The sequence below is a fragment of the Oncorhynchus mykiss genome, chromosome 26 (genome assembly GCF_057628025.1).
Source record: "Oncorhynchus mykiss isolate SJ-2025 chromosome 26, ASM5762802v1, whole genome shotgun sequence".
Lineage (NCBI taxonomy): Eukaryota > Metazoa > Chordata > Actinopteri > Salmoniformes > Salmonidae > Oncorhynchus > Oncorhynchus mykiss.
The window spans coordinates 24,582,501-24,600,266 of NC_143047.1; the positions used below are offsets into that span (position 1 = coordinate 24,582,501).

General features: G+C 45.0%; 1 protein-coding gene across 50 annotated transcripts in view; it reads left to right on the forward strand.

Moving 5' to 3' along the window:
* The window catches only part of LOC110506675 (transcription factor SOX-6), a 198,871-nt gene extending 181,734 nt beyond the window's left edge, over positions 1-17,137 (forward strand). For 19 of the 50 annotated variants that reach the window (XM_090222543.1, XM_090222549.1, XM_090222546.1 and 16 more), the window contains 3 exons: positions 8,455-8,628; positions 9,967-10,183; positions 11,280-17,137. In XM_090222543.1, the coding sequence (XP_090078669.1) occupies positions 8,455-8,628; positions 9,967-10,183; positions 11,280-11,592 (704 nt within the window). In that variant the 3' untranslated portion in view covers positions 11,593-17,137. Of the gene's footprint in view, positions 1-8,385; positions 8,629-9,966; positions 10,184-11,279 lie in introns of all 50 variants that reach the window. The other 31 variants (XM_036964062.2, XM_090222531.1, XM_090222534.1 and 28 more) reach the window with 3 other exon arrangements.
* Positions 17,138-17,766: the final 629 nt, after the last annotated feature.

Sequence of the window (17,766 nt, forward strand, 5' to 3'; positions counted from 1 at the left end):
ACAGAGTGTACTGCAGACACCTTTCTGCTCCCCAACATGAGGAAAACTACTGCTAGTATCTGAATATACCTGACCAGGCTGTAGCTGCTACCTAGTGACTGTAGGTCTGTCAGGTCAGGGGACAATCTCCCTGCAGAGGAGAAACGGTGTTATTCAGAAGACCACTGAACAGCAGGCCTCGCTGCAGTTCACAGAAAGCTTTTAGGTTGCTTAAACTAATATTTGCAAAGCATGCAGCAACCAAATGAACAGCTGCCAAAGTTCTAATGAGGGCCATTGGAAAATAGTGGCGTGGTATGGGAATAGATAGAATTTAGTTCATTTTGGAAAGCCACGAGCCACATGCATCAGCTCACCACAAAGTCATTAGGTCTTTTTAAGCTCAGATGACAAACATTAACAAATACCACAAAAGGCCTCAACCCAGCCTCTTTTTTCATTCACATATGGCTTTGTAGAAGTAGTATGACACGCGGGTTGTGTGTTTGTCTAAAGCGCCTCCGCCAGAGAGGGTCCTGGGAGAACAAAGGGGGCGTTGACAGATGCAGGGAGGCAGGAAACAGAGTTCATCTGAACGCACAGCACAATATCAGCCAAGGAGAAATAAATAGGAGGCTATTTGTTCGAGCTCAAACTAGGTGGTTTAGACATGAGACCATATCAGTTACAACTGTAATATATTAGATCAATTAGGGTGTCCCTTTTTGAAGTTGGTTGATTCCCAAAACAATGAATTCAAATGGTTTTTGATGAAGGGATAAAACATTACATTTGCAAACATTTACTTGATTCAGACAATTCCCTTTATACAGTTCACGTTTGAGTTCCAATAGTTCTGTTTTATTCATAGAGGCCTATCCTTGGAGATTAGTGTGCGTGTGCCTGTGTGTGTCATTCCCATAGTCTGTTAGGACGAGGAGTTGGTTTTGCATGTCAGCCCAGGTTGCCCAGGTTTTATGGATTCATACTGGAATAGTGAGATGTGAACAGGAATGCACCTTGCTCCACTTTAAGGCTGATAGCATGCGAGAGGAGATGGAGGAGACAAAAGTAAGAGCTATACTGTGACATGCAAGTGCTAACATGTCAGCTGTTAGTTCCTTTACACACACATAGAAATGGAAGAATTCAAAGCATCCAACTGGCATGTTATTGTTTAATTAGCGGACTATGAACCACGGCTTGAATAGAGGCACTGAGCACTGCATGTGTCATATCTGTCCATACACTGCATATTTCATATCTGTCCATAAACTGCATGTTTCATATCTGTCTATACACTGCATGTTTCATATCTGTCCATACACTGCATGTTTCATATCTGTCCATAAACTGCATGTTTCATATCTGTCCATACACTGCATATTTCATATCTGTCCATAAACTGCATGTTTCATATCTGTCCATACACTGCATGTTTCATATCTGTCCATACACTGCATGTTTCATATCTGTCCGGACACTGCATGTTTCATATCTGTCCATACACTGCATGTTTCATATCTGTCCATACACTGCATGTTTCATATCTGTCCATACACTGCATGTTTCATATATGTTCATACACTGCATGTTTCATATCTGTCCATACACTGCATGTTTCATATCTGTCCATACACTGCATGTTTCATATATGTCCGGACACTGCATGTTTCATATCTGTCCATACACTGCATGTTTCATATCTGTCCATACACTGCATGTTTCATATCTGTCCATACACTGCATGTTTCATATATGTTCATACACTGCATGTTTCATATCTGTCCATACACTGCATGTTTCATATCTGTCCATACACTGCATGTGTCATATCTGTCCATACACTGCATGTTTCATATCTGTCCATACACTGCATGTTTCATATCTGTCCATACACTGCATGTTTCATATCTGTCCATACACTGCATGTTTCATATATGTTCATACACTGCATGTTTCATATCTGTCCATACACTGCATGTTTCATATCTGTCCATACACTGCATGTGTCATATCTGTCCATACACTGCATGTTTCATATCTGTCCATACACTGCATGTGTCATATCTGTCCATACACTGCATGTGTCATATCTGTCCATACACTGCATGTGTCATATCTGTCCATACACTGCATATTTCATATCTGTTCATACACTGCATGTTTCATATCTGTCCATACACTGCATGTTTCATATCTGTCCATACACTGCATGTTTCATGAGGGAGAGGCCCTATTGTCATCAGTAAATACCTTTAGTGAGAGGTGTTTGATTTGATCCCACTGGGCGGGGAGCAGGGAGGGCTTGGCAGGTTGGAGTGATTGTTGCCTGCTCACTGAGGCAGATCCTCCTGAGCAGATTCCGGGGTGACAGTCGGTGTTGCCCTCAGAACAACGCGGGGGGGGGGGGGGGGGGGCAGCATAGCCCTCTGGCTCTGCTCGGCACAGGGTCCAGTCTGAACCTGCAGCACACAGGTGTCATAGGCTGCTGGGCTTCACAACACTCTCTTCATTTTTTTCTCCTTTCTTTCCCTCTCTCTTCTTCATTTTGCCTCCATCTCTGACTTCTTTCTCGTTTCCCTCTTCTTCTTTTTTTTTCTCTCTCTCTCTCTCTCTCTCTCTCTCTCTCTCTCTCTCTCTCTCTCGCTCTCGCTCCCTCTCCCCCTTTCTCTCTATCTCTCTCTCTCCCTGCCCCCCTCTCTCTCTCTCTATCTCTCTCTCTCTATCTCCCTCTCCTTCTATCTCTCCCTCTCTCTCTCTATCTCTCTCTCTCTCTATCCCTCCATCCTTCTCTCCCTCTCCTTCTCTCCCTCTCTCTCCCTGCCCCCCTCTCTCTCTCCTTCTCTCTCTCTCTATCCCCCTCTCCTTCTCTCTCTCACTCTCTCTCACTGTCTCTCTCTCTCGCCCTACCCCCTCTTTCGCTCTCTCTCCCTCTCTCTCTCTCCTTCTCCCTCTCTGTCTCTCTCTGCAATTCATGCTGCTCATCTTCAGTGTCTGTGGGAGAAACAAATTAAAAGCAGATTCTCATATCGCTCCGTCACATTGAGCTGCAGGCCTCATGAATCACAATAAATGTGATTAAGCAGCCCTCCCCCGTCCCCCCCCCCTCCCTCCCCAGCCCCAACCCTGGGAGTTGCCCTGTCACTGCTAAACATCTGTATTTATTTATACAATCACACACCTAACTAACTGCTTCCCGAACGTGCTGCTCCTCCCCCAAAAATCAATTAATGCTTGTTTGTAAATGTCAGAACAGTGTTGGGTGTTTTATTGGAGAGAAAACAGCATTGTTGTAAATTGCATGTTACTGTTGTGGGGTGATGCTTGGTGAGCTTTAGGCCCTGCTGCTGCTGCCAGCTCCCTCAGTGGCTGCTGCTGCTGAGAGGGCGGCAGGGACCTCCCATGTGACCATACACAAGCACTGTGGCAGGGACGGATGCGGTCCTCTGTCCCCATGGAGTGGTGGCATCATGCGGCTCTTAGCACCCGCCTTCTAGCCCAGGGTCAGGCTCATTTCTGCTCTCAGCTCCAAGTCCCAACACTGACAGACAGAGCCCTCAGCCCTGAGCTGGTTCTGAATCTGGGTCTGCTTAGCTCGTCAGCACTCCGTTCCACAAAGCCACCAGGATGTTATAATGCTGTTTAGAAGAGCCATAGATTTCCCTTTCATGGCTTGCTGGTGCAGATACGAACTGGAGAAGAAGTTCTCCTCCTCGTCTTCCGCCTAGCGAACCAGAACCCAGGGCTTCACGGGCCTCATCTCTAATGAACTGATTGAAGTGGTTTGTTTCCTGGCGCTGGTGTCAGGGTGGCGGGCCGTGTTGTGTCCCCCTCCTCGTAAGAGGCTCACCTCTGCCCGTATGCATGCATGCCAGTATATAAATTGCTGAATCAGTGTCAGTGGCAGAGTAATGGCACGGGGGGCATCGTAAATTAGAGCGAGCCATCCCGGGGCGCAGACACTGGCTGTCGTGTCTGAGTGAGCGCTGCGCTCCTGCCCTAATGAATACCTTCATCTGGCCCGGCAGTCAGCAGATTGGCCTACGTTGATGGATACTGTCAGCCCCACGCCACACCACATTTCATTGCACAATAAACATGGCTGTCAAAACCAAACAAAGTGAAATCAATTCATCCTGTACAGTGAGTGCGTGCTAAATGAAATGAATGTACTGTGGGGACGGTGCCAGCAGAGGTAGTGTATTATTCCTGAATCCTGACGGCGTAAAGCAGGGAGGTAAAGACATATAGGTTTTTCTCAACCAGGCACGTGTACAGGTATGTGTGTGTTAAAGGGGATACTTTGGGATTTTGACAATGAGGCCTTTTATCTACTCCCCCAGAGTCAGATGGACTAGTGGATACCATTTGTATGTCTCTGTGTCCAGTATGAAGGAAGTTAGAGGTAGTTTAGCGAGCCAATGCTAACTAGCGTTAGCTAGCAGATACCCATAGACATTCAGTCATTACGCTAGCAATTGCGCTAGCGCTAGTTAGCAACTTCAAACTGTACCCAGAGACATAAAAAGGGCATCCACAAGTTGACTCTGGGGAAGTAGATAACGGGCATTGCTAAAATCCTGAAGTATTCCTTTCAGGAGAGATAGAAGAGAAGGTGTGAGAGGATTTTCTGTCTTGTGTGTATGTCTGTTGAGAAACAGGCTTTTTACATCAAGTTGGAGAAGAAAGGCTGGGCTCTAGAAGAGCTTGTTGACCGGGGTCTCTCCCCAGGGCTCTGAAGGAGGATGATCATATGAACAGTATGGTGCAGGCCAGTCTGAGCCAGAGAGGTAGCTATATCCATCCATGCACAGTGCAGAGCAGGCAGATGACAGCCGTCTGACCGTCAGATGCCTGATATGACTGTGGCTCTGAGACTGTTCCCTGGCGGAGGCTAAATGACAAGAGCTGAGTCCCCAGGGCTCTGGCTGATGTACCGTGACGGTGTGAAGAGGCAAATTGCTCTGGCCTCCCAGATAAAGGGAAGCCTTTCTGGATCATAAATGTGTCGGTATGACTGTTAAACATGAGCTGGTGTAAATGGATTTGGAGGCCCTATATGGAGGCACAGCCCAGCGGGGGCCTGGGAGAATAGGGCCTCCTGCTGGACGGCCGGACCTCAGCCGGAGTCCCCCCTGAGTCCCAGCCAAGCCTCAGCTGAGTCCCAGGCCTCGCTCCTAGAGATCAGGCCTACCACCACAGGACCTCCATCCCCTTATCAGTTTGGACATGGCTGTCCACCCCAAGCCCAGCGGGACGTGTGTGTGTGCGTGTGCGTGCGTGCATGTTGTCTCTCACCTACTGTTTCCTTAAACACTCTCCTATAGATAGTTAAAGCTCTATCTAACGTTGAGCCAGTCCTGTTCTCTCCATGTCATACTTCAGGGCTTATCTCTGTACTGTGCTGAATAGAGCCAGTGAAGGAGTCTGTGGATAGTGAATTAATCACAGAGTAGCGCTACATTCCATTACTCATTAACAGTTTGATTTTGTTTATCAACTGAAATAATACTAGAAATCAAAGTGCAGGTAACGTGTGCCAAGATGGAGGGCTAGGAGAAGATCCTAATGAGAACACTTCACATGTGGATGATGAAATATGCATGAGTCATCCTAAGCTTTCCTTTCCAGATTTTGGATCATTAAAGATGGATGGTAGCATATGGAAAGCTTTTTTTGTCTTATTTTTCAAGCCTTGTTTATCAACATGTTTTTGTTTGTTTAAATATTCATACGGCTTTTATTTAATTCTTTCACATCTTACATATAAAAGGAAGCAAATGCGCATGCAAACAGAAATCATTATCAGGCTGATGTACAGTTTAATACGGAGAGAGGGAAAGAAACTCTTCTCACATGCTGATTGTGAATGGCCTGATTGAGAAACAGCACTTTACTGAGGAGTTCTGTGTGTGTCGGTATGCTCTCATCTCACACTCAGTATGTGCAGGTTAGAATGGGCTAAAGCAGAAGAATGTTATATTATATTAAGCACTTGGCAGAGTCTCTTCCCTCCTTGATTGTATTTTTCTTAGAAGGACTGCCTCACGCTCCATATTTGTTATTTAAGTTGGCATTCGTGCTTGTTTTAAAGAAACTTCTGGAACTTCAGTTTGAAACGTATGGGGCTGAGTATAGAAGTGTGAATGCTTGTCGAGCCCCAGACAAAATATTTAACATGCATTTAAGTCATGGTTCTCTTCTTTTGGGTTTCGATATATGTGTTGATCCGTAGGGTGGCTCCCCTGCTCTCACAATGTCCCCTTGTTCTACATTCAAAACATGCTCGTCAAATCCAGTCGTCAGAGCCAGTCTGGTCCAGTGGAAAGGAACCTTGAGAACTCAATTTCCTTCACCTTGTAGTGTAGCACCAACCCTACCCCTGGTCTGGTCTCAGTCCATACCCAGCACCAACCCTACCCCTGGTCTGGTCTCAGTCCAGCACCAACCCTACCTCTGGTCTGGTCTCAGTCCAGCACCAACCCTACCTCTGGTCTGGTCTCAGTCCAGCACCAACCCTACCCCTGTTCTGGTCTCAGTCCAACCCAGCACCAACCCTACCCCTGTTCTGGTCTCAGTCCAGCACCAACCCTACCCCTGGTCTGGTCTCAGTCCAGCACCAACCCTACCTCTGGTCTGGTCTCAGTCCAGCACCAACCCTACCTCTGGTCTGGTCTCAGTCCAGCGCCAACCCTACCCCTGTTCTGGTCTCAGTCCAACCCAGCACCAACCCTACCCCTGTTCTGGTCTCAGTCCAGCCCCAGCACCAACCCTACCCCTGGTCTGGTCTCAGTCCAGCACCAACCCTACCTCTGGTCTGGTCTCAGTCCAGCACCAACCCTACCCCTGTTCTGGTCTCAGTCCAGCACCAACCCTACCTCTGGTCTGGTCTCAGTCCAGCGCCAACCCTACCCCTATTCTGGTCTCAGTCCAGCCCCAGCACCAACCCTACCCCTGTTCTGGTCTCAGTCCAGCCCCAGCACCAACCCTACCCCTGGTCTGGTCTCAGTCCAGCCCCAGCACCAACCCTACCCCTGGCCTGGTCTCAGTCCAGCACCAATCCTACCCCTGGTCTGGTCTCAGTCCAGCCCCAGCACCAACCCTACCCCTGGTCTGGTCTCAGTCCAGTACCAATCCTACCCCTGTTCTGGTCTCAGTCCAGCCCCAGCACCAACCCTACCCCTGGTCTGGTGTCATTCCATCCCCAGCACCAACCCTTCCCCTGGTCTGGTCTCAGTCCAGCACCAATCCTACCCCTGGTCTGGTCTCAGTCCAGCCCCAGCACCAACCCTACCCCTGGTCTGGTCTCAGTCCAGCACCAAGCCTACCCCTGTTCTGGTCTCAGTCCAGCCCCAGCACCAACCCTACCCCTGGTCTGGTCTCAGTCCAGCCCCAGCACCAACCCTACCCCTGGTCTGGTCTCAGTCCAGCACCAACCCTACCTCTGGTCTGGTCTCAGTCCAGCACCAACCCTACCTCTGGTCTGGTCTCAGTCCAGCACCAACCCTACCTCTGGTCTGGTCTCAGTCCAGCGCCAACCCTACCCCTGTTCTGGTCTCAGTCCAACCCAGCACCAACCCTACCCCTGGTCTGGTCTCAGTCCAGCACCAATCCTACCCCTGTTCTGGTCTCAGTCCAGCCCCAGCACCAACCCTACCCCTGGTCTGGTGTCATTCCATCCCCAGCACCAACCCTACCCCTGGTCTGGTCTCAGTCCAGCACCAACCCTACCTCTGGTCTGGTCTCAGTCCAGCACCAACCCTACCTCTGGTCTGGTCTCAGTCCAGCACCAACCCTACCTCTGGTCTGGTCTCAGTCCAGCGCCAACCCTACCCCTGTTCTGGTCTCAGTCCATTCCCAGCACCAACCCTACCCCTGGTCTGGTCTCAGTCCAACTCCAGCACCAATCCTACCCCTGGTCTGGTCTCAGTCCAGCCCCAGCACCAACCCTACCCATGTTCTGGTCTCAGTCCATTCCCAGCACCAACCCTACCCCTGGTCTGGTCTCAGTCCATCTCCAGCACCAATCCTACCCCTGGTCTGGTCTCAGTCCAGCCCCAACCCAACCCTACCCCTAGTCTGGTCTCAGTCCAGCACCAACCCTACCCCTGGTCTGGTCTCAGTCCATCTCCAGCACCAATCCTACCCCTGGTCTGGTCTCAGTCTCAGCCCCAGCACCAACCCTACCCCTGTTCTGGTCTCAGTCCAGCACCAACCCTACCCCTGGTCTAGTTTGATTCCAGTGTCAGTCCCAGTCTCAGCCCCAGTCTCAGTCCCAGTCTCAGTCTCAGTACTAGTGATGACAGCCCATTGGGTATGGGGGTTGAACGTGGCTCGTGGCAGTTGATTAATTGCTCGCCTCGCTCTCTCTTCTCCTTCTTGTTCCTACTCTGGTGTTTCCAGGGTGGAAAGCTCTGAATGGCTCTGGTACCGGAGCAGATAAACCACAACAGTATTATTGTTGGCCTACAGGAGGTGCCAGCACAGCCGAGGCACGGGTCTACAGAGAAGCCCGGGGGAGGAACAGCAACGAGCCCCACATCAAGAGACCCATGAACGCCTTCATGGTGTGGGCCAAAGATGAGCGCCGCAAGATCCTCCAAGCCTTCCCAGACATGCACAACTCCAACATCAGCAAGATCCTGGGTACGCCTTTCTTCTTTCTCTCTCTCTCTTCCAGCCATTACTCTATCCTTCATCCAGCATTACAGAGTCTGTTACAGTCTGTTAGACTTCCTGTGTTAGATTATGTTTAAAAAAATTCTGACCAAGTTGGAAGGAACAGGATCGGATTTGCTCAGAAAGTCAGGAAACTGGCATGAAAATATATATTTTTATAGGTTTGTTGAAACTAGCGTTCTTAGGTTTGTCAATGAAAATTTTGTCTCTCCCACAGACGCTGAAAAAACAGTCCTTATACAGTTGATACTATCAGTTTACTATGAAATGATCTTGTAGGCTTTCGTTAAAATGAAATGTTCCCTATTAAGCACAATGAAGTGAAACAATAGCAAGTGCCCGAAAGCGGCTTCCCTTTTGAAAGCCTGGTGTAGTGTACTCCTCCTCAATAGCCCCCCCCCCTCTCTCTCCCACAAATCTCCCCTCAGCTGGATATAAACACTAGGCTGTTTAGCTGTTGGCAATAGTGATAAACGTGTAGTGTTTAAACCACTATGTTAACAACAAGAAGAAACAGAACGCCATTCATGAAACAGTGGAACACTGTGGAGGCAAATTGCCTGACGGACAGAATCAAATACGTTACTGTTGGTGATGTGAGACCCAGCGGTCTGGCGGTCCAGAGCTGAAATCTACAGTCGTTCATTAATATGTCGAAAATATTTGTTCTCCGTATAAAAAAGTCAATTTTTTTTAACTGCACATTTGATGCAGACAGGGTATAACTTAAAACCTTTGTAACAGTTTTAATCTCTTAATGACTTTTATGCTCAGCTGCCAGCTGAAGCCCACTGTGGTTAATACCTGTCTATGTGGACATAAACATTTGTAGCCCGGTACCAGTGGGAGTGGGGGGTGAGGCGGAGGGTGGCATGTTGTCTGATTCGCCACAGTGGCTCAATCAGCCCTGGCTTACAGATGGATTTACCACCATGTCACTGCCGTCAGTGTTTGTCATGAAAAATGACAGTGGTTAAATGGGTCTCGTCCCCACTGCACTGAGAGTCCATAGATCACAGCTTTTAAAAGTGGCTTCACCCAGGCAGGAGCAGGACACACTAGAGATCAGCTAGAGACTATTTACAGGCCCACAGCCCAGCCACTGGCCAGCCACTGGCTTTATGGGTTTACATGGTTACTACAGAGACCACCAAATAATATACTGTATCCACAATGGAATCTCCTATTTGCATTGATATATCTATTGTTAACTAATTATTCCAAAGTCCTTTTTACACCTCTGTAGTGAAAATGTACATTCAAAGTGTATGTTTTACTGATATCTGTGTGTCTGCTGTGTTACAGGCTCTCGCTGGAAGTCTATGACCAACCAGGAGAAGCAGCCGTTCTATGAGGAGCAGGCCCGTCTCAGTAAGATCCACCTGGAGAAGTACCCCAACTACAAGTACAAGCCCCGGCCCAAGAGGACCTGCATCATCGACGGGAAGAAGCTGCGCATCGGCGAGTACAAGCAGATGATGCGCTCGCGACGGCAAGAGATGAGGCAGTTCTTCACTGTGGGGTAGGTGCACAGTGAAGAACGCCAGGCTTAGAGCACAGGCGCGACACACACACACGTAGACACACAGCTAAATTACTATTCTGAAATCAGTTGGCCTTTTGCCTGAGAACAGACTCTCTCTTCACTGTGCTTACACTAAAGATGGTTGTAGTGTGTCTGTAACTTGTCACACTAAGCCCCTGACCTTCGAATCAACCCATTTCATCAACCTGTTAAATCATGTATGTTACACAGCCCTCAGAATAGATGAATAACGTTTTGACTACTTTCCCTTTTCCGTAAAAAAGAAAACGTGTTGTTTTTTTCTCCACGTGTAGTGATGACGGTGGTGATAGTTCGTCGTACGCAATTTCCAACCGATTTGCGGAACATTACTGAAACCCCAAGTCAAACACATTTCCTCATCCACCTTATTGTCAAGTGTTTTTTAATAGTAGTGATTTATCAATTTGAAACAATAGCCGACTGCAACAGCAGAGAAAGAGATGCCAACATTATTACAGGATGTAAAGCATAAGTATAGGTTTACAGAGGGCTGGAGGGCAGCTGTCTGGAGTTTAACTTCCTAATTTACTGCGTGTGGTCAGTAAGGAGAAGGCTTCTCCAGGTGTTCCCTCATCACCCGTAAGCTATACGATCACTGGAGTATCAATCACTGCTAAAACACCAGATGAGAGAGAGAGAGAGCGCACTAACCACCAATCGGCTTTATGTTACCAATAAACTGGGTGCAATTTCAGAACGACCCAGAACGGTGCTGTTCTCCCAAATCATTTTCACAGAACCATTGGCTGAGAACACACCTCTGTGGAGAACAGTTAATCCAGCTAGCTCGCTCAGTTTAAGTGCTGAAGTGGAGGTGTCTTTAGGGTTGTCCCGAGCAGCACACACACTGTCAGCATTCTTTCCATTTGCTCATCCCATGTGATTCTAATTGTTTTCCTTTATATATATTTGAAGTAAAGCCTTTTTCCATCTAAAAAATAACACAGAACTCATATTGTAACGAGAAGTAAGTCTGGATTTTAACGATGAAACAGGAACAAACTTGTCTAATGGTCTCTCTCTCTCACTGTCCTTCATTTTCTCCCTACAGGCAACAACCGCAAATCCCCATCAGCACCAACGCCGGCGTGGTCTACCCTGGGGCCATAACCATGGCAACGACCACACCCTCCCCTCACATGACGTCGGAGTGCTCCAGCGCCTCAGCAAGCCCGGAGCCGACCATTCCCGTCATCCAGAGCACCTACAACATGAAGATAGAGCCCAGTGCCATGTTAACCAACGTCCCCATCATCAACGGAGAGGTAGATGAGATGGACATGTACGAGGACTTTGACGAGGAGCCCAAATCGGACTACAGCAGTGAGACTGAGACACTGGAGCCCATCGTCAGCGCCAACTGAGGCCTCTCAACACACGAGCCGAGACATACACACATTCGTACTGGAGAACCATCCCCAGGGCGGAAGACTGACTGAAGGAGGAGAAACAGAAGAACAAAAAAATACAGAACAAAAATAAATGGTTCTGTTGATTTATGATTTAGGAGCCTGCATGCATATGTGGCTCCGTCAGAATCAACAGCTAAAGGTCTTAAATGTTTCTTACAGTGTGTGAAGCAGTTTGGGTTAGTTCCTTTTGTTTTTTATTATCTCATCGTTTATTTTGAGTGTTTTCTTCATGGACATTTACACAATTAGGTTATTGCCTGTACAACTTTGGATGACAGGACTTGAAATGTACCGTTTGATATGAATCCATAATTCTTACAGTCTTACTTTTTTTCTTATGGTATACATATTTTTTTCTCTTCAGTTAAATGCTTTTAATAGATTTCATTACTGTTTTTGATGGGAGTTATATATTCTCACTCAGGTATGCTGTGCCAGCCAACAGCTTGTGAATGTTTTAAATCTGAATTTATTTGAAACTATTTAGAAAACAAAATATTTGGAAATTCATATTAACTAAAAACAAACAAACAGAACAATTCCACAATTCTGAGACATAATCAGACTCCCTTATTATTAATTGTATTAGTATTATTATTAGAATAATTATTATTGGTATTATTAACATACTGTACAATTTTGTGCAGATGTGCCAAACATTTCAAGGGTTCTTTCTCTTAAATAATTTGTTTGAGTCTCGAGGGAGAGACTCGAGTCTTAGACAATCTCTTAATATCTTAGTGCGGCTTCAAAATCCTGTTTCTTTATATATCTTCTATATTGAAACACTCAGGAATCTGGAGACAGTGTGCTGTGTCTAGGGCAGGAACAGGAAGTGATGCAATAGCTTCAGGTGTGGTTGTTCATAATGGCAGCTGTTCTCCATAGAGACCAATGCGGTGACCAACAGGCCCTTCTCTCCCTGCCCCTCTCCAGCTCATGTCACCAGCCCAGTCTAACACAGAGCACTATAACACTCCCCTCACACTCTCTGCTCATTCTTCAACTCAGTCTTACCAAGTTCTTAATCAGAGTGATTGTAATCAGGCCAGAATTCCAAGGGGCCAAAGGCATCCAATCTGTGGGATTGGAAAGGCAGCGAAAGGCAGCTTTGGGGGCATTATAATCACAAATTGCTGTTTTACAATGTGTAGCTACAGTACATTTGGTTGAACACTTTAGCCCCTACTGGGGCGGCAAGTTTTAAAGTCTTTGGTCTTTCTTTTTTTGTTAAATCTTAAGTATTTTTTCGACATTGTAAATCTAAAATTGACACGGGAAGGTCTTAAAGCAGAGTTAACTACTGCAGCAGTCTTAAGAGAAGAGGCAGTGTGTGAGGGAATAACATCGTGGTTTTATTAAAGGAGGGTTACAGACAAGGTATTACATTCTAACAAGTCATATTAAACACAACAGTATTTCATTCATAAGCCACACCAGATCTGAGATGGTGATTCTCTACATTCATGCACTTAGATATTAACACTTACTACTTCATTTTTCAACTAAGTTAATATTTTATATTGAACAAAATTTGTGTTGTTTTATAATGACCAGTTGCCTATTTTACATAAAGTTAAACTTAAGTATTTTAGAGCAATTGAAAATGCACTTCTGTATTTTATTTACATACAGACAACGAATATGAAATATAACACAATCAATCAGCTCTTAATCTTGTGACAATCAGTCACAAACTGAAAGTCCTTTACCTCTTGAATGGTTATTTTATTAGTTGAACAGATCCCAGGTCGTTACCTATGGAGAAACAGCTAGAGATGGCCAGCAGTCAAGGCCTTACTGTCCATAATACAGCCCTCCTACAGGCCAGAAGGACTAAGTACCTCCCTCTCTGCCCTGCCCCTGCCCTGTCTCGACCCCTGCCCATGGCAACCCCCACACCCAGGGGGTGCCATCTGGAGTGGCAGGCAGTGCGAGGCTGGGGAGAGGAGAGAGGGGGAACAATAAGGACGGGGCACGTAGCGCTTATTGTGCTCTCCATCAAAGCACAGACAGTGAGGCCTCCACCCCGTCTCCCGCCCTGGCCCAGCCACTAGGCGCTGGCGAGCAGATGGAACAAGTACATCAAGCTGTGGGGGATTATTAAAATGACTGACGAGTGGATATCATCTCAAATGCAGCATTATTAATGCATGAGCCCGGCTATTCTCCTCCGTGCCCTTGAACCTGTCCATTTCAGACCAAGCCCAGAGGTTTAAAATGATCTAAATGGCTGGTCACCAGCGCTGGCTGTCTGCATGGCCAGGACTCCCTCCTACTGCTGGTCACTGCATTACTCTCCCAGGTCTAATTGATACAGATGGCTCTTTAGTACTTTTAATTTTACATTCAGAGCTGGCTTTTATTGTGTTGTGTCCACGTTTGAAAGCATTTATCTTAAGTCTTAGAAGTTTTTAAGCACCTCATTATTAATTTCCATTTCAGTTTCTTTTTCTTTTTTTGGTTGGTTGGTTTCTTTGTTGCTATTGTTGTTTTAAGGTACAATGCTTTTTTCTAGGATTTCCTCCCATACACAAACCTAAACGGATTTCCCTCCAGGTCCACATGTCTAGGTTTTTAAGCTGTTACTTCTGTTTGCTGGTTGATTGGTTGATTTGTACGTGATTTGTACATATTTCTATGTCCATGCCAAACCAATTCAGTGGGCTGGTAGTTACAAAAGGACTGTTGATAGGACTGAAACTTGACTGCGCTTGTATAACAAAAAAATTACAAAAAAACGAAGAACTTATATCTCGCAAGGAGTCAAAGTGTTATAAGCACTGGATATAAATTGTATTTTTATCAATTCTGACTAATGTGAAGCTGTTGTACCAGAAAAAAACCTGAATGAACAAAAGTCACGACGACTTGGACTCGTGGGCTCGTTCTCACAGTTACCAGATTTGAATACTTTTTCAGTCGACTTGTTTTGTTTATTTATGCAAAGACATGTGTAGTGAATGAACACTTTGTCTAAGCTCCAGGGCCACCAAGGGGAGAGAGACAGCGCGCGAGAGAGACTGAGCAGTAAACTCGACAGAAGGCTTGCATAGTAACTGGTTAGCTGAGAAACACCGGATTTCAGACACGCATTTTATTGGTCACACATGTTTTGTGTTGTATATTGTATTTGAAGCTATATAGTGAGTATAGACATTTTATTGTATTTATTAGCCACTGTTGGCTCTAAAATTGTCAGTAGAACATAATGAAAGGACAATCAGAGAGAAAAAAAAGATGTTTAATGAATTGGAGCTTCATTTTTCAGTAAATTCACCATTTCATTATAGATTTTATTGTAAATACAACATAGGAAATAGAATTATATTTTTGTTCATAAGTACTTAGTGAAGTATAAGTTATGTATTTGACTGTTGTTTTTTTCTTCCTTTTTTTTTTTTACATCAGTGTATGTGGATCCATGTTCTTAAAACTGACAAGTCACTGTACGTCATGTAGATGCTGAATATTTCTCCCAGTTGAAGAGTTGGACGGAGCTGTAGCTGAGATAGACAGACAGGCCTCTTCTTGCTAGCGTTTCAATGACCTCCCTCAGACAATTCAAGGAGCCAATCAAAACCCAAGCTGTATTCCTTAGCCTTGGACATTAAGGACAAACATTTTTTAAATAAATAACTTCATTTTTATTTAATTACATGCACAGCCGGTACAAATAAAGTACTCTGTATCTTTCATAGGGACAGTGCTAAAATTCATCTGAACAACAAGCCGTTAAGATGTATATGTTTTTATTATACAACTTGCGTTTGCAATCATGACTCAATCCTAGACATACCTTATCGCTTGTGTTTTGTGTTTTTCACAGCCCTCAGTGGTTATACTGTTATGTGTCAAATTTGAACGGAGAGGTTGATAGTAGCATAAATTAATAGCTACATTTTAATTGCACATCTGCATGCATTTGTTACATTTAAAATTAGAATGACACAAGAGGATGTTATTCATTGGCAATTTTACACAAATGAGGTTCTTGGGGAGCTGAAAATGAAGGGAGTGTGCAAATATTTATTAGTTTTAACGTGGCACAATGCAGAGCCACTTGTGTGTATTCTAGGCCTATACTCTTTTTGTCCTTTTCTATGTGTTGCTGACCTTTTTAAAGGTAGCCCATCCAGCCATCAGCAAAGTGTAGTCATGAACTTTTCTATGTGTTGCTGACCTTTTTAAAGGTAGCCCATCCAGCCATCAGCAAAGTGTAGTCATGACCTTTTCTATGTGTTGCTGACCTTTTTAAAGGTAGCCCATCCAGCCATCAGCAAAGTGTAGTCATGACCTTTTCTATGTGTTGCTGACCTTTTTAAAGGTAGCCCATCCAGCCATCAGCAAAGTGTAGTCATGACCTTTTCTATTAATCCATCTGTCTCTCAGCCATGTAAATGCGAACAAGATTCAACAACTGAAGACTAAGCTTGTATGCTGTTTCAATAACTTAACTTAACTGTAATTATATTTTCTGTCATTGAACTTTGTGATGTATATGGTGGGAATGTTCTCTGTGTTAATTTAATTAGCACAATTCACTGACATGCTGGACTGACATGCTAGCTGCTGTTCAGGAGTGTAACATTTGCTGTTGGGGACAACTTATACAGTTGTCAATGGTACTTTGCTTTCTAGATTTATTTTTTTGTCTCTCAAGCAACACTGTGTGTGGCTCTTCTGTCGCTGGGGCTGTTGCTGTTTTGAAACCGCTGGCAGACTGATACAGTTTTCTGCGTAGAAATCAATTTCTTGGCAGGTACCTAGGCCCACGGCAGGTATTGTTAAGGGCGTAACTAGAGAAAATTAAATAGTGTCTGTTGCTGCTTTGAAAAAAGTTTTAATTCTGAAAATGTAAATAGTTTATCATAATATCTTGTACAGTCCAGTGTAAAGTTTTTAATTGAACTTTAAAAAAAGGTTGCCATCACATTTGTGTTCACTTTCTTCTTCATACAGTACAAAAGGACAGCTACTTGCTGAGGATATTATTGTTAAATTAAAAAAAGGAGAAGGTACTAAAATATTTTATTTTGCTTGGCTTCAAAATGTAAACCAGCAAGTCTTTGGTTTCCATGTGCAGTATTGACGTGAGGTAAACTTAAGGTGAAATAATTCTACAGTGGTATGTATTGGAGACCAGTCTCCTCTGTGTTGGTAGTATTAATACACTATATCAAATAAAATACACCAGGTGACTGACACATTTGGGTGTATCTAGGCACCTTAGTAATGTGTGCAAATATCTAGGTTGTGTTCCCCACAGGATGCATTCAGGCATATTGTAATGTAACATCATCTTTCTGTATGTACTCAATCCATTGATGTAACAAGGCAGGAGTGGGTTGTTTAACTGCCTGTTTAAGCTCATTTACCTCAAGAGTTTCCTCCTTTTGCGTAAAAGAGTAAGAAATTGTGTGACAAAGTCCCACCATCACTCCCATCTTTTGTACTGCTGTTGACACTTACAAATTAAAGAGACATTTTGTTTTAAGATCCGAGTCTCTATTTTGTTGTTGTTTGTGCGTTGATTGTCCATTGATTTCTCATGCAAAAACTACATTGATTTCTCATGGTACTTTTTTTTAAGTCATAGTTTATCATTAGAATGAGTGCCACAAACTGATTTTAACATTAACTAATGGTAGAGATTATATTATTGTATGGTATCCGTTTTCGGACATCCTCAACCTCATGCCTAAAATATCATATGTTACTCAAACAAAGCAATACATTTATGTTAATTACCTTTTTGTCTCAAGACAATGATGCTGTTTTCTGAAACCCTGCAGCATCCCAGCCCTCCGGTCCAATGAGAAGAGACCATTAGGGAGACAGAGAGAGTATGCAGTAAAGGTGTTTAGAGGACCTGTGACCTATCGCACAGGTAGACATTCAGAGGGCAAGGCCCAGTGTGTGTGCTCCTGCAGCCAGACACAGACAGGTTTATGTGCCAAGCAGGGCCAGAGGAAAGGTCAGGCAGAGAGCGATCAACTCAGACGACGTGTGGTCATTCATCTCCTTGGATCCCTGCCATCCATGGCTCATCATCATCTTGCTAGGCCTAGGGTTGAGGGTAACAAGATGGAGTCATTTTTAGGCAAGGTTTCAGGAAACAACAGC